The sequence below is a fragment of the Drosophila sechellia genome, chromosome 2R (assembly GCF_004382195.2).
Source record: "Drosophila sechellia strain sech25 chromosome 2R, ASM438219v1, whole genome shotgun sequence".
Lineage (NCBI taxonomy): Eukaryota > Metazoa > Arthropoda > Insecta > Diptera > Drosophilidae > Drosophila > Drosophila sechellia.
The window spans coordinates 6,127,145-6,144,145 of record NC_045950.1 but is presented as its reverse complement, the minus strand read 5'-3'; the positions used below and the strand labels follow the sequence as shown (position 1 = coordinate 6,144,145).

General features: G+C 45.2%; 2 protein-coding genes across 8 annotated transcripts in view; one reads left to right on the top strand and one right to left on the bottom strand.

The window, feature by feature from the left end:
• Positions 1–12,256, top strand: part of LOC6608433 (myocyte-specific enhancer factor 2) — a 42,742-nt gene extending 30,486 nt beyond the window's left edge. Inside the window, exons 4-12 of one of the 7 annotated variants that reach the window (XM_032716065.1) lie at positions 5,813–6,206; positions 7,037–7,240; positions 8,077–8,395; positions 8,745–8,843; positions 8,959–9,095; positions 9,166–9,338; positions 9,437–9,852; positions 10,250–10,318; positions 10,869–12,256. In XM_032716065.1, the coding sequence (XP_032571956.1) occupies positions 6,153–6,206; positions 7,037–7,240; positions 8,077–8,395; positions 8,745–8,843; positions 8,959–9,095; positions 9,166–9,338; positions 9,437–9,852; positions 10,250–10,318; positions 10,869–11,014 (1,617 nt within the window). In that variant the 5' untranslated portion in view covers positions 5,813–6,152 and the 3' untranslated portion in view covers positions 11,015–12,256. Of the gene's footprint in view, positions 1–5,812; positions 6,207–7,036; positions 7,241–8,076; positions 8,396–8,744; positions 8,844–8,958; positions 9,096–9,165; positions 9,339–9,436; positions 9,853–10,249; positions 10,319–10,847 lie in introns of all 7 variants that reach the window. The other 6 variants (XM_032716067.1, XM_032716071.1, XM_032716069.1 and 3 more) reach the window with 6 other exon arrangements.
• Positions 12,257–14,224: 1,968 nt separating this feature from the next.
• LOC6608432 (electron transfer flavoprotein-ubiquinone oxidoreductase, mitochondrial) lies at positions 14,225–16,816 on the bottom strand. The gene is made up of 5 exons (XM_002033130.2): positions 16,435–16,816; positions 16,098–16,324; positions 15,470–16,041; positions 14,958–15,407; positions 14,225–14,893 (listed from the first exon to the last, which is right to left on the bottom strand). Exons 1-5 carry the CDS (start codon positions 16,460–16,462, stop codon positions 14,356–14,358), a joined length of 1,815 nt encoding a protein of 604 aa, XP_002033166.1. The 5' UTR covers positions 16,463–16,816; the 3' UTR covers positions 14,225–14,355.
• Between the last annotated feature and the right edge of the window lie 185 nt (positions 16,817–17,001).

The following is a 17,001-nucleotide window of genomic DNA, read 5'->3' as shown; positions in this document are numbered from 1 at the left end:
ATTATATTTTCTCTTATCTCGCCTCAGCCAGCTGGACATGCGTGCAATGCACTTTGACACCTACGCAGGATCATAGGGGGGGTCGCGAGGGGAGGGAGTAGGGGATTTTCGATACGATCCAGGGGGCAGTGGGTTCAAACAGCAAACAAAGCCATTCGATGGCGATAATCACCGCAGATTTGCCGTGGACTTAGCCACGGCGATCGCCGATAACGATAAAGGTCATTCGGCATTGCAGAGCCTAGATAACGGGTCCCCACCTCCGATCACGTTCACGATCACCATCATCAACCTCCGAGATCTTGAACACTATTTGGTGTAGTCACGTTTGGGTCGCGTTTGTATTTTAAGTGTCCCACCAATAGAGAATTATAATATTATGTATTTATTTACCTAAAGGTTAATAAGTTAAGAGAAATACATAAATATATAATAATATATTTTAACTGTTTTTTTTTTTTACTTTCAATTAGTTTTGAAACTCAAACATGATATACAATTCTAAAAAACTGCAAGAAAAACAAAAAATTCAATCCATAAAGGAAAACCCAACCGACATCTTATCAGGTCAAAATAATTTTTTGGCAAATTTTCAACGAAAAATAGTTGAGTTACGTTTGTTGTTGTCGCTTTCGGTGCTTGATAAAAAATTCGCAATCAAAATTTGTTTTATTTGCTCGTGTTTTTTGCGGCCACTATCTGCCATCGAGAGCGAGAGTCTTTCTTATCACACGTGCGCATGTGAAGGTGCCCAGGCTCACTGACAAGCCACATGGAGCACAATCAGGTCGTTGTATTGGTGTAGTTATTAAAAAATAAATGTTCCTTTGCCATTTGCCGTGTTTGCGGCTCTCGAGTGTCTGTGATAATTATGGTTATTGCCGCCGCGCTCCCCCACATATATGAAAATAAAAATAATAATAATTATTATTATTATAACGATTTCTTTCCGTTTGCGCCTGTGTTTTTGTTTGGCACCATCACCCACACTCCGCCCGCTTTTGCGGCGGTGTAGGTGCTGGCGATAAGATAGAAGTGCTCTAGGTGTACTTCTAGGTGACTCGGGGCCCGAGAACTCAAATTTGTTCGACTACCTTAACATGAGACGCGTGTTTTGGGGCGAAAAACAAAAACCTTGGATTCTTTGCTTTCGCTGGCATTTCTGCAATCGAAATTTTTGATAAACGCGGTGCGGGAAGGGAGCCAGATATCGCGGAGCCAATGCGATTGCTTGCAAAAATATTGGAAATCGAAGTTTGCAGATATTTCACTTGCTTCAAACAGGCACATTTTATCTCAAAAGTATTTTTCATTTGCCTTTAGCATTTACCACGAGCGCGGTATTCACAAAATGTGTGTAAGTTGTGGGTAATATTTAAATATAAAATTACACTAGGTCTACAAAAGATAAATGTAAATGTTAATAGGAAATAAGGTAGTTTGAGTCGAAATGTAGGATTTCTCTCGGATTTCTCTCTTTCAACTCGTCAGTTTTTAAAACCTATTCTTTAAACTCAATCCTATCCTGATCTCTTCGCCCCCAATTGGTACTGATGGCTATCCCATCTTTGCTCGTAATTTACTGTTCTAAACTCAACTTCCGACCGCCCCCGAACACTACAGAAATGTTCCGGCTCATTGGCAGTACGCAATGACTCGTTTTCATCGCGTCTTAAAGCGCGCGCGTGTCTTTAATTAAGTCAAGATTTATAACCGGGGTCCAGGAATGCGTTAACTGCGGCACATTAACAACAATAACAAAAGTCGGGGACATTGACGGATCTGATCTGGCTGATGAAAAGTGAAAGTGAGCTGCGACCAAGGAAGTCAAGACAGCCCGAGAAGCGCAGAGCTAGTGAATTAAGAAAAATTAACAAATATATCTAGAACACTCACTCACTGGCCAGGCAAACGTGCGTATGAACCCACGTAATGGTTATTATTTGAAATGGACGTGATAAATTCGGAGTTTTTTAAACTTGAAATTTGGCCGGTCAGCAGCCATAAAAACGGAATTTATGAAAGGTCTCTCGTTCGCGATCTTTGTCGCTCTAATTGAGGCTGTAAGCTCCAGACGGTGAGAGATTGCATTCAGATCGGCTCATCTCATTGCGATCGCAACTGGTTTTGAATCGGTCTGGGGTTCATTCCTCCAAAATACGGAAAAGTTTAACATTTGCATAAATTTGGACGCAGCAAATGCTAATTGAGCGCAATCAAGGCGAGCAACAAGTTTTCGCCTTTTAATGCCCGCTCATCGGAGAAAAAGCCGCAGAGCGTGATTCACTAAATCAAATCGATAATGTCCCCGCCTTTGTTGGCCCAAACAATTAGGGAAAGCGCAAAGTTGCTAAGCAGAAGGCTTCCCTTTTCAGTCCGGTCCAACTGAGAAATTCGGAAACAGAGGAACTGCAAATCAGAGGAGCTGGGCAAAAACACCCACATTCTTGAGATTTGTTCTTGGCCATTTGCCTAATGATGCCGGCGCAGTCTTTGGGCCAATTAAATGGAGAAGCTGGCAAAAGTGTGGCGGCAGTTTGCTTCGTTTTAATTGCCCGGCCACAAGACAAATGTCTTGACATACATCCACCAATGGAACAGACTCGGCACATCCTTCCTACCTTCCTGCCTTCCTGCCTTCCTTCCTACCTTCATTCCATTCGTCCTGCTGGCATCCTGCTCAAGTGCCGCCTTTGCCGTTGACCCAGTGAAATGCAGCAACCGCAAATGGTAGATTGTTGCAATGAAAACCGTGTTAAGTTCTTTTGTCCCCGGGCCACGGATGATTCCGCACATCCTTTGTTTTCTCGCCACATTCCGTTGCGGTGATAAGTCTACGTAGGTCTCTTCGCCCATTTCTCTCAACTTTTTAGCCGCAATTAGTCGAATATTTCTGCTGCCATTCTCGATTGTTTTCGCAGAGGCCCACACCTGCACCACTTGAAGTGCCGCTTGACTAAACAAACACCATTGTGTGCCCATTACTATACTATGTATTCCCCGCGAATGACGTGACCAATTGATTTATAAAGAGTTTTCGGAAACTTGAAATTTTTGCCAGATTAGATACTAGTTGAGCTTTTGGTGCTACCGGCCGCACAAAATGCAGATTTGCGATAAAACGATCAGTTTGGTTAGTATGATTGATGATGGTGGGAAGTGGACCATTAGCTATTCGAAATCAAACTATACGTAGCATTACTGACTATGCAAGCTAAACATATGTGCTGGAAAAACTCCGTAATGTCTTAGATACTTTGATTTAAGATAGCAGCTCACCGAAAAACTCCTAATCGTGAATTGCTTTTTACTCACATTGAAGTAATGAAAATAAATATAATATGCTTTCAATATCTATAAATATTCTGTCTGTTTAAACAACCTCGCCTCAGCTGCACTACGCTGACATTTAAAAAGACCCCACGTTTGTCTGCTTTCCAGCAGTAGCCAAAGCAGCGGGAGTTTAATTCAATTGCAGACGCTGATAAGTATGCTACAAAACAGGACAAATTCGTAATTTGAGCACTTGATATCCTGCTGCTGACTGCCACATGGCCTTGTGTTTGCCACCACCCCATTTTCTGCCCTTTTCCTTTTTCCCCTTACAATTGCTGCAATGACTCTCGGAGTCACAGACATACACGCAGACACACTCGGTGGCATGTGGCAATTGGTGAATTGACTCACTTGCGGTGTGATAAGTTCGCAGCTCTTGTTCGGCGGCCTTAATTATTCATCTCTTGGATTGACGCACTTGCTGCACAAGTTGGACCTCTGCAACTTATCGGCAAACTAAGTATCCGTTTGCGGTGGCTCCCGCTGTAATGGAACACACAAAGCCACTCAAGAAGTGACTAAAACATGAGTTACTGCCGGGGGCGTTCAATCGCAAGCCTATTCCGAGATAATCCCCTGAACGGCAGTCACAAAATGGTGAGTGGCACGTCCTAAGCGGATTAGGTGTCCTTTAATTAAGGCCCAAGTGCTTATCCCGAACGCAAACATCAGCAAACAAGGACCGCAATTTGTCCTGCTGGATAGAATTTTCGAAAATCTAATATTGATTACTAAACGGATAATTATTGATTGTTTGCGGGGATAGGGGTATGATGACATGTGTACGCCACTGCGTATACTTAATACCCTATCTTTTATTTCCATTTGGAGCAACACTTGTCCGTGGTCATGCCATTAAATCTGTGAAAGAAAGTCATCGGGGTTGCTATCGAATCAAATGGTAGCGTCATCAATATAATTATCCATTCATTCCTTATGCCCGCTGCCTGCTTCCATTTCGTTTCTTTTCCATATCAATAATGAATGTTCAAGTCACCGAATACAAAACTCACGCATAATCATGGCGGGTCGCCCCAATAAAAGAAAGGCAAATGGGAAAATGTATCGAATTTGTTGAGTGCGTCCTCGCTTCTGCAAGAGTGTGGGTGTGTGTTGCTGTAAGTATGAGTGTGTTTGCTGACTGTCACACATATTCGTCAAGGCTAAGACCCCACTCCCTCGTCCCGCAACGTCCTGTCCCAACCCATTTCTCCTGTCCACCCACAATGCCACCACCCTCGTCCCGCTGGCTCAGCTGAAAGCTGAAGCATATTGCGTAGGTCGCTGCGTGAGTCGGCGAAAGTGAGCGGGGAAAGCGAATTGGAAGGGAAAAGGAATGGAATGGAACGGCAAGGAAAGAAAAGCGTTGCCAAGGCACTTGTTGTTTTTGTCCCAGGTCCTGGCCAAAGGACAAACGACTGGCGAAGACGGGAAGGGAAGACCAAAACGGAGGCAAGTGAAATTTATCCGCCTCGATTTCCTTTTTCCGAGGCACGGAGAATAAAACATGCTTTCTTGTGGAAATATTCTACATCACTGGGGACATCATATACAAATTCCATATATATTCCATCCCATATTCCATTTAAATAATTGGAATGCACATGATAGTTAGCATTAACTTTTCTTCTGAAATAATACAGTTTAATAAACCTCTGAAGCGTCTTGAAAGTCATTTCATCAGCTCCGAAATCAAACATTTATATAAATAGATATTAAAGTCTTGTGCTTATTTGTGTACCTGTCGTACCAATAATTTCTTTCCGATTGTGTATCCCCGTTTATCTGAGTGATTGAATGGCTCGACGCAAAGGAGCAGTGAGGGGTCCTGCGTGTGTTTTTGCTGGCTCGCGTTTGCCAGCCACGTGCCGATGCCGCAGAGGGAAAATGGTGGAAAGCTGTGGGGAAAGTGGGTAAAGATATGGAGACCCAGCTTCCGCCGGTGCTCTTGAGTGTTCTCGTTGCCCCAGGCAAGCGGAATAACGGGATCTAGAGTTCCGCTTCCGTTTCCGCTTTAAAACAGTTTGCGAGTAAACTTGTTGGCATTGTTGGCACATCCCTATCGATTAGGTGCGTGTGTGGTAAGCCCTGGCAGAGGACATCAAAGGGATAGACCTAGGGTCCAGGGCCTTCGGCGGAGGGACAGCGCGAATTTAATCATGCGTGGGGTCAGTCGCCATCAATTAAGTGAAGCCCAGCTCATGAAATAGGTCATCGTGGGCGATATGTAGTACATATGCGAACACAAGTTGCTCTTCATCTTCATTAGCGGTGCATTGAACTTTCAGCGCCAGTGGAGCGACAATGGAGCAAGTTGACCGCAAATCCTTCCCCGTCCATCTGGAAAACCCTTTTGAAGTCGCCAGCTATGTGGGTTAAATGGTCAGCCATGGGTTAACTACTCCCGCACTCCCATTCCAGCTTGTTTAGCCAGTCAATCACTTATCGCTTCTCTCCTCCTAATCTCTCGTTTCAGTTACCTGAGGACAATTTATACGGAAACACAATTATATAAAATTATATACACAACTATATACAAGTAGAACTTGCCGTTTTAACAAGCCGTCCACTTTTAAAACAAACATAAGGGATTATATATAGACAACCTATATAAATATGCCCCACGTCTGCCACGCCAGGAAGAGCCACAGCAATCCGCAGGGCAGCAACTAACGGAGTTTTCCCGCCAGCTGCCGGAAATCCAGTAGCAAATCCAGCAAACCAGCGACCCAGTCAGCAGGAATCAGCCAGCCGAGCCGAGCACAAGGACACCACCATCTCCGTTTCCATCGCAGAAGGATAGGAAATCTGTTGCCATGGGCCGCAAAAAAATTCAAATATCACGCATCACCGATGAACGCAATCGGCAGGTGAGTGTCACAATGTGTTTGCCAATCCGTAGCTATAATAATACAAATTCACTGAATATCTCTTGTTTGCCATCCTCGAAACAGGGGCTTCAAATTTGCCATGGCGATGAAACCTAATTAAGACGAGTGAATCGATTCATGGCTATTAAATTGAAATCAATTCTGAGTCGAGATAGCGTTTCATCATTAAAATGTAACAATGGGTATTCAGCGAATTAGTATATTGGATGAGACGAGGTGATTTAATATCTGATTAAGGAGTATGATAGTGGAAATCTAATTAATTATTACATTTATAAAGGAATTATATTAAGGAATAACTGAGTAGAAACTGCTATGCATCCTAAGATTTTGGTCAATATTCACCTCCACAAAACTATCTAAATTTAAAGGCAGACATTTAAAAGTACTTTTGCCTCTTTAGCACGGATATAATTTTCCTTTGCCGTACCCATTTTTTAACTGTCGAGCGTGTGCCGTGTCATCGCAAGGTTTTCCCACCGACTTTTCGTTCCTTTCTGGCTGAGGCTACGTCTTGGCCAAGCCATAAACGCGTCATCGTCGAGCAGTGAAAAAAAAAAAAAACAGAACAAGGAACAGTAACAACTTGTTTATGGTGCTGCCCCTTTGGCCTTGACTCGGCCATAATCGATTCATTACCAACTACTAGGCAGCTAGGAAACGAGCAAGGGCCTGGGCCACTTTCCCACTTGGCCGGGCTACTTTGGCTAAGGCCATGCCTCTAATTACATTTTCGAACCGCATAAATATTTGAGCATGAGCAGTAATTGAACGCACTTCCGTTTCCGGTACTCTTCCCGCCCGCACAGGTGACCTTCAACAAGCGCAAGTTCGGCGTGATGAAGAAGGCCTACGAGCTGTCCGTGCTCTGCGACTGCGAGATCGCCCTGATCATCTTCTCGTCGAGCAACAAGCTGTACCAGTACGCCAGCACCGACATGGATCGCGTCCTGCTCAAGTACACCGAGTACAACGAGCCCCACGAGTCCCTCACCAACAAGAACATCATCGAGGTAAGTTGGAGGGTGGAGGGTGAAAAATTGGGCGGAAAATCGGGTAAAAGCGGCGCGAAAGGGAGCGCTATTATGCAAATTCAAGTGAGCCGTGAAAAGCACAGCAGAACAGCAGCAGCAGGGAGCTGGAATGTAAGGGGAACATGCATGAACGTTGACAAGACCTACAAGTTCCCTGTAGTTCTGTTAGCATTAGAACTAGAAGCAAGCATAAAAGTAATGATAACATAGTAAGTAGACTAAGATATAAATTATAAAACGGATAAATATGTATGCACTGCACATTCCCCTACCCCGTTTTCCAGTACCACTGGAATTGGTTACACTGAATTGGTTAAATATAAAGTACAGCTTATAAAACTATAAAAAAGGAATACAACGAATCTTCTTAATATATAAATCTGTTTCTGGGCATATCAAATCCGATATCTCTCAATAAATTCATACTTCCGGGAGTGCCGCAGACCTTTAAACAAACCCGTATCGCCTTTAGCAAGGATTAAGGCAATATCTTAGGGCGACAGCAACATTTGGCGAAGGGGGAGGTGAGACAAATCCGGCGGAGGAGATGGTGAAATGTCGCCAAAGTATTTTGCATTTCTATTGCGGCGTCGTCGTCTCGGTTTCGCCGTTCCGCCGATGTTGCTGTCCGCGCGTAAATGGTTTTGTAATGTTAATGCTGCAGGGGAGCGGAGGAGGGAGCAGGACAAGATTTGCATTTACATAATTTAGCACAACAATGCGTCAAGTGGCCCGAGAGAGAAGAGCCTCGGGCAATTATCACGGCACTCGTTGGATTTTGCTTTCAAATTTGTCCGTTCATTTTCGCATTTCAGAAGGAGAACAAGAACGGCGTGATGTCGCCGGACTCGCCCGAAGCCGAAACGGACTACACACTCACTCCGCGGACGGAGGCCAAGTACAACAAGATCGACGAGGAGTTCCAGAACATGATGCAGCGCAACCAGATGGCCATCGGTGGTGCTGGTGCCCCTCGCCAGCTTCCAAACAGCAGCTACACGCTGCCCGTTTCTGTTCCGGTGCCGGGATCCTACGGCGACAACCTGCTGCAGGCCAGTCCACAGATGTCCCACACCAACATCAGCCCCCGTCCATCGAGTTCGGAGACGGATTCAGGTGGGATGTCCCTGATAAGTTAGTACAGTGTCTCGCGCCGGCTGCACACACATTTCTATCTATCTATCGTTGGTTCTGTTCTTTTCTGGAATTGTTGCCTTAGTTTCTCTCTGATCTGATTCGATCTGATCTAACATGATTTGCATGCTTGCTCGGAACTCTAATACTCTAACCCCTTAACCGTGCTTTTGTTTTTTCTGATATTTAATTTCTGATTTCCCTAACCCACTCACCGCCATCTAATCAAGTTTCGTGCGAAGTTCTGTATACCATATACTCGTAGATATATATATATATATATGTATAGCGATTTCAATCCGGTCTAAACGTGTGTTTGCATACTCTTATCTTTTCTTTGGCTCATCAGTCTATCCATCGGGTTCCATGCTGGAGATGTCGAACGGCTATCCGCATTCACACTCGCCGCTTGTGGGATCACCGAGTCCTGGTCCCAGTCCTGGCATAGGTGGGCATAAACATTACTCCCTCTCATTTCCCCATCTAACCCACATCACCTAACTTACTCCATCGTCGTCTCAATCTGTGGTAATGGTCCCCAACTAACCGAAATCTCTTTGCAGCCCACCACTTGTCCATTAAGCAGCAGTCGCCGGGCAGCCAAAACGGACGAGCTTCCAATCTAAGGGTCGTCATACCGCCCACAATTGCGCCCATACCGCCCAATATGTCAGCGCCGGATGACGGGGGATATGCAGATGTGAGTGCCCGACACATATAGTTTCCATAATGGTGTTTATCCTTATCCTTGTGTAATCCCATGCCCTTAGCAACGACAGAGCCAGACATCGCTTAACACGCCAGTGGTCACGCTGCAGACGCCGATTCCCGCCCTCACGAGCTATTCCTTCGGGGCGCAGGACTTCTCCTCATCCGGCGTAATGAATAGCGCGGATATCATGAGCCTCAACACCTGGCATCAGGGACTGGTGCCGCACTCTAGGTGAGCATTCCTATACTGGGATTGGAATCACATACAGTTACCCCAATATGTTACTTTTGATTGGTTGTTAATAACGTTGGTAAATCTCTGTTTTTCAGTCTCTCGCACCTGGCTGTCTCGAATAGCACGCCGCCGCCCGCCACCTCCCCCGTCTCCATAAAGGTCAAGGCTGAGCCGCAGTCGCCGCCGAGAGATCTTTCCGCCAGCGGCCATCAGCAGAACAGCAATGGTTCCACGGGCAGCGGCGGATCCAGCAGCAGCACCAGTAGCAACGCCAGCGGAGGAGCAGGAGGCGGTGGAGCCGTCAGTGCAGCCAATGTCATCACGCACTTGAACAACGTCAGTGTCCTGGCGGGAGGTCCTTCGGGGCAGGGAGGAGGAGGCGGAGGCGGCGGCAGCAACGGGAATGTCGAGCAGGCCACCAATCTTAGCGTACTGAGCCACGCGCAGCAACATCACCTGGTCATGTCCAACTCGCGGCCCTCGTCCACGGGCCACATCACACCCACTCCAGGTATGCTTTTGATTCTCGAACCTTTATGCTCTCCTTTCCTTTGTTCTTTGACTTCTCCCTCGTGTTTGAAGGATTTCCGCTTGCGAAAATTGCTGCCGTTTGTCTACTAATTTTTCTAGACTCGAAAATTTATAATGTATAAAATGTTAATCTTTATAGCGGCATGATTTTAGTGCTTAACGCTCTTTCTTTATCTCTCTGTTAAAATTTAATTTCCTGTGCCCAACGGGCGTATACTTAACTCACGATTACGTATACGCCGCGTTGTCCGTCCAGTTTTCGTTTTCTCTCACTTGCAACCTGCCGTTCTAATATTGTTACTATATAATACGATTGTCTTTTTTTGCATTAACCCACAACGACAACGACAACAACTACAATGTGTGATAAAATTTAGGGCATGATAAGTATGAAGGATATCCGTACCGCGCTCTAATGGGACATAATCCTAGATGGAATTTTGCCGGTAAATTGGCCACAAACGAAATACATCAAATACATTCAGAAACACACACACATATACATACACATATACAAGCATAAAAACACCTATATATACGCATACATACAAAACTATAGACCACTTCTTGTAAATGCAAAAAGATCTCGTTTTTAGGAAACGGGGGGCAATAGAAAAAACTTCAGTATGATTTCGTCTTAGTTTCGGGAGCCTTTAAGATTGCAAAATCCAAAAGAACTTTGGTTTGCCTGCCTTTCGTTTTGATTTTTTTCTACTAACCACACAACCAAGCGATTTCCTGCTAACCAGAAACACCACCTACAGTTTTAGAAGTCCCTTTGAAATATAAATCTAAATTCACGAGCCATAAGAGACTTCTGAAACTGCAGGACTCATAATCACAGACACAAGCTCACAATGGTCAGATGCTGAATGCCCGAGTGTCTGGCCACGCCCCGCCTGCCCTGAATGCCCGTCCGCCTGCCTTTGTCATACACATGTGACCATGGATCAAATCAAACTAATAGCTTAACAGACTTCATTATCCTTAATGCAGGTGCGCCGAGCAGCGACCAGGATGTGCGTCTGGCAGCCGTCGCCGTGCAGCAGCAACAGCAGCAGCAACATCAGCAGCAGCAACTAGGCGACTACGATGCCCCCAACCACAAACGGCCGAGAATATCGGGCGGATGGGGCACATAGCCGGCACGAGCTGCTGGTAGCAGCCACTACAAGCCACATCACAACAACCACACCGGCTGCAGCAGCATCAACGGCAGCAACACCAGCTGCAGCACCAACAACACCATCACCAGCAGCAGCAGCAACAGTAGCAGCAGCAGCAACAAGAAGCCGGCGGAGTGCGACGACCTGGTCATGATGCCGCCACCGCCTCGTAAGGAGATAGGTCGCAGCTCCTACAGCCTCCTGCAGTCCGGCTACGACTGCTATGGCCAGCAACTAGCGGTGGCCTACGGAGCGCAGCAGCACCCATAGCCCCCGCGTCCTCCGTTTCCGGACCAGTGCAATAGTTGAGAGAGGAAACAGGAGGCAGTTTTGTTTTGTTTTCGGATTAAGCGAACAGTGACAGTGTCATATCTATAGTTATTGTAACTTAAATGAATTACGATTACACACCTACGGTAATAGTTATAATTTTAAATTATAAACGCAGAGCTGGCGGGGCTGCCGCCGCGTCCTGCCGAGAAATTTGAGCAGGTTAGAGTGTTGAGCTGATTTAGTTTAGTTACAATTACAAATACAAATAATTACACGAGTACGGTTAAAGTTAATGTTAAATCTAATCGTAGGAATGAAATCATGCAGACAAACAAAAAGCAAAAAACAAAAAACAAAACGGACTCGATTGATGGAAGAGCTCTTTATGCTGTACATATTTGATTTTAGTGTCATAAGTTTTAAACTTAGTTCGTAGGGAACTACGAGATACGTAAACCATGCAAGTCATACGATGAAACGATGGAGAAACTCTAAGCAAAACACAGACCCTCACGCAGATGTACTCAGTGTTCTATCATTATTTGTAATTCTGTGCAATTTATCGTCAATTTTTAGTTTTTTTCTGGAGGTTCTGGAGTTCATCATCGAACCAAATACGTTTTTTGATGGTTGGCTTAATTGATTTAGGCCGAGATCACAGCCTTGTGCAAGTATGCATACACACTTATTATTTAATTTAGTTCCGATTTAAGCGATTATTTAATAGACACTTTTCTCTTCATCTCTTAAGCGAAACGAAGTCATAATTTGTAATTTAAATTTAAAGTGGATTTCTATTCAATTTGAACTGTTTCAAATTCTTGTGCCTAAGTTTTGTAATTTTTACATTTAAATGCAGTTTGTAAAACAACAACAATCGCAACAGCAACAACAACTCAACAAAATATAATTTAAATAAAATTATTCGAGCAATTTTTCGTTGTCGTTGACAGTTTTATTTGATTAGTCCATATCTTTATTTGCTCTCTGTACATTTCACTCGGCCATATATTTAAACAGGCCATATTAAACAGTGGGCGTGTCTGCGCCTGTGTCAATGTCAATTGCCCATTTCGAAATTGCCAATATTTGGCTAAGGGGTAAACGCGCCCGCCAATATTTGCACTGGTCACATGACCTGTTGCACTTTATACAGCAGCGCGAAAAGGCGCAAACAAAAAAAGAGTAAAATATTTTATGTATATTTGTATTTGTATTCGATATAGGGCTGCATCAGCTGTGCATATTTGAATACAGAGCGCGAAAATGCAGGCGAATGCAGGTGCAGCCGGCGGCAAGCATTAACAATAAGCAAACACACACTCAACAGGTTTCCCCATTGAACAAGCTTTACAACACCTACATATTTAAGCAGATTGTACAGATTCGAGCAGATCGAACGGATCGCTGCGAAATTATTATATGTACGTCACCAGCACGTGAAAGATATTTTCTAGCCATATACGATATATATGTACATACACTAAGCAAGTTGCCGCGGTTCCCCAAACCGAAGCGCGCTCTTAGGATGAGGTAGAGGAGTTACCCTGATCGATCCACAGAGCAGTCCAGTCCATTCTATCGCAAATGTTTTCCAGTAACTCCAAGACCGGCTAAAGATGGCCTGCTCGTTGTTGGTTATATTATATATGTAAATGTATATGATGTACATAAGTATTATATGTGAATATCTGTGGGCATACTTGTTGCACCACTGAATGTTGTAACCCAAACCCCATGTTTACCCCCAATGGTTTTCATATGATTTGCAGAACCTTTCGGATTCTCCCATATCTATCGTTTTCATTAGCACCTCGTTCTGTTTATGTACATAGAACCTGCTAAACAACTTCACTGTGTAGTGTTGCCTTAAAAACAGTGCCTCTTTTTGATGAACAAACAGATACATGAAGATATAACTGAATGTTGTACCAATGTTGATTGCAAATGATAATGATAACGAACAACTTGATGGTGAAAAATTTCAATACAGGTGTTAATTGTGCTATTTAAGTAAGCGTAGATAAATCTGGTAACTGATATTAACCTAAACCAATCCTAGTGAAATCCCGAGAGAGATAACCTCCACTAAGCAGCACGTAATGTACAAAGGGGCGTTTCGATTGGCATTGCATGAGGAAGGCTTACCCAGAAACCCATATATGTAGTCTAGTTAAATAAAAGATGGAGTATATATTGCTAGGAGTATATATTTGAGTATATTTGATCGACGCACTGTACAGTTGACTGTCTAAAGGACGTCCTACGGTCACAGGGACCACTCACAGCACGGAAGTAATCCAAAGGTCGGGATCTGCGCACAGATCGTCCAGAGTGTAAATTCGTATTCGCTGTACCTTTAGGATAGAACCTAGATAACATGTTACACCTACGCACTGTTGTAATGAATGAAATTTATGTGGCACTACCCACAAGCATCATATAATAGTTATTCAAAGACTTGTGCTTGAACTCACTTAGAGAATATTGGGGGATCCAGTCCCGCGGATTATATGTATGTTTGTTCAGCTAAACTCTAGATAGGTCCGGGAGTGATATGCGGATAGGCACCAGGATTAGGGAGCATTTCAGAGAGAGGGTCACCTACTTAAGTGTATCCATCGATGTGTCTGTTAATAACCATATACAACTAAATCGTAACTCTAAGCTAATGACATGCAACCGTTTTGGTGAAAAACAAGATAGTACATTATACACATATATATGTGAAACTATATAATGAGAAACAAGTTTTATCCGTGCACTGAATATGAAAGGTTTTCGAAATTGACAAATTGATTGTGGATTCAATATTTACCTATTAAGTTGGTGTTTTAAACAGAAAAACAAAAAAATGAGAACAAAACCGAACAAATGATAGTAGAACATTTTAAATAAAACCTTTTTGGCAACTGACTGTCTGACTTTTACTACAATTTTATTGCAACTTTAGGCTTACTTCCGAATCATAAGTTCAAATTCTCAACTTTAAAAACTAGTGAAATGCAATTGCGGTACACGTATTGGCTGCGATAATTATCCTTTCACATGCCGTTGTAGGCGGGACCGCCACCTCCCTCGGGCACCACCCAGTTGATGTTCTGCTTGGGGTCCTTGATATCACATGTCTTGCAGTGGATGCAGTTCTGGGCGTTAATTTGCAGCTTCATGTTGCCGCCCTCCTCGTTGGGCACGTACTCGTACACGCCAGCGGGGCAGAATCTCTGCTCGGGTCCCTCGTACAGCGCCAAATTGTGGTCCACGGGGATGCGGTCGTCCTTAAGGGTCAGATGGGCGGGCTGGTCGCCCTCGTGGTTTGTGCCCGTCAGTGCCACCGAAGAGAGCAGATCAAAGGAGATCTTGCCATCGGGCTTGGGGTAAACAATGGGCGGGCAGGAACTGGCTGGCTTCAAGGACTCGTGATCCTGGGGACCGTGTTTTAGGGTCCATGGTTCCCGACCGCCCATGAAAATGGAGAAGCCACTGAGCACAAGACCACCGTACAGGCCCAATGGATTGTGGAATGAAGGGTGCACATTTCGCACACTGTACAGATCCTTCCATACAAAGGAATCCTTGATTCTAGGAAAGATCATTTCGGTTACCATATGTTGGCTCTATTCTAGCTACAAGGCTATAAACTTACTTCTCCGCATAGCCTGTGGGTTCCACACCAGCCGTCGATTGTGCGTCCGCATTGATGGCTTCAAAGGCACTCTCCGCCGCCAGCATGCCGCTCTTCATCGCGTAATGGGAGCCCTTGATGCGGGGGACATTCAAAAAGCCAGCACTGCAGCCAACAAGGCAGCCTCCCGGGAAGGATAGCTTCTGTGGCAGACTTTGGAAGCCACCCTCATTGATGGCTCGTGCTCCATAGGCAATTCGAGTGGCACCCTCGAAGACGTGTCGCACCTTGGGATGCGTCTTGAAACGCTGGAACTCCTGGAAGGGACTGAGCCAGGGGTTCTTGTAGTTCAGGCCCACCACAAAGCCCACTGCGATGGTGGGTGTAGGCTCGTTCAAATGGTACAAGAAGGAGCCGCCATATGTGAAGCGGTCCAGAGGCCAGCCAATGGTATGCTCCACCAAACCAGGTCTGAAGAGGGAGAAAAGAAGATGAGGTACATGTTGTGTGGGTAACCTTGCTTAGTCACTCACTGATGCTTCTCGGGGGCAATCTCCCAGACCTCTTTCAGACCGATTCCGTAGGCCTGAGGTTCGCTGCCCTCGTTCAGTCCGAACTTCTGCATAATCTGCTTGGTCAGGTGACCACGGCAGCCTTCGGCAAAGATGGTAGTCTTGGCGTGCAACTCCATGCCACGTGCAAAGGTGTCCTTGGGAGCTCCGCTCTTGGCAATACCCACGTCGTTGGTGGCAATGCCCTTGACACTGCCATCCTCGTGAAAGAGCACCTCGGAGGCGGCACAGCCGGGATAAATCTCTACGCCCAGAGCCTCCGCCTGATCCCCAAGCCACTTGACCAGGTGGCCCAAGCGAACTACGTAGTTGCCATGGTTGTCCATGGGCCAGCCCTTAAAGACTGGAATGGAGATGCGGCCGGATCCAGTGAGGAAGGAGAAAGTGTCCTTGGTCACGGGTGTGTTTAGCGGGGCTCCCTGCTCCTGCCAGTCCGGGATAAGCTCGTTCAGCGAGATTGGATCTATGACGGCGCCGGAGAGAATGTGTCCGCCAACTTCGGCGGCCTTTTCCACTACGCAGACGCGGATTTCCTACAAGCAAGCGGGTGCTTAGAATACTTTCGATGGCCATAAAGAGACTAGCTTACCTGATCCTTTTCCGCCGCCAGTTGCTTCGCCCGAATAGCCGCCGACATGCCAGCAGGTCCTCCTCCCACGATTACCAGGTCCACCTCCTCGACGCAGCGCTCCATGTCCACTTCCGTCCAGCGCTCATCCTTCTCGCGGGGATTTAGCGTATAGTGGGTGGTTATCCTGGGATATTTGGCCAGATCGGAGATGCTGCGCGCCAAGGCGGGGCTGAAGAGGCTACGGACTGAGTGGAGATAAGATAATTGTATAATCAGCCGAGTTTATAGTTTTTTGGGTCTATCGGCATTTTTGCGGTTATGTAATGCCTGCAATTTGTGTTCTGGGAACACTTACCTCTGTGCATTTTTAAGAGTGCGGACATTTTTCGCTCCTTTTCCTGCTAATAGCGGTTTAACAGTGGGAATAGTTCTAGAGTTGCAGAAGTGCACCGTAAACTGTTCCTATTAACGTATGTATGTATGCTGTTGCGTTTACTCCAATCCAAAACACAACACAAACAACGAGATCGGCGCAACAAGTTGGACTTTAGACCCGTCCACCAGATGACGTAGCTCCGTCCAAAGTTCGTTGGCAGTATTTACTGTTCGCTTATGTGTATTCAGCACTCGAGATTACCAACTTGGAATCGAAATAAACTGATCAAACTGAAAAATTAAAGCTGTTTGGTTTCTATTCTCAAGCAGCGGATTCTTATGCTTACAGCTGGGCGATAAGAATGAGTGGTACTAAAAATGACCACTCTCCGCGAACTCGAACCATCGTTATAAACTGGTATACACGAAATTCTAGCGATGTCACAAACCGGACCAGAGTTGTCAAGCATTGGAACATGAAAAAAGTTTTCATTTAATTTCTGATGGCATTCTAACTTTCATTTTATAAATATGATATTAATTCATA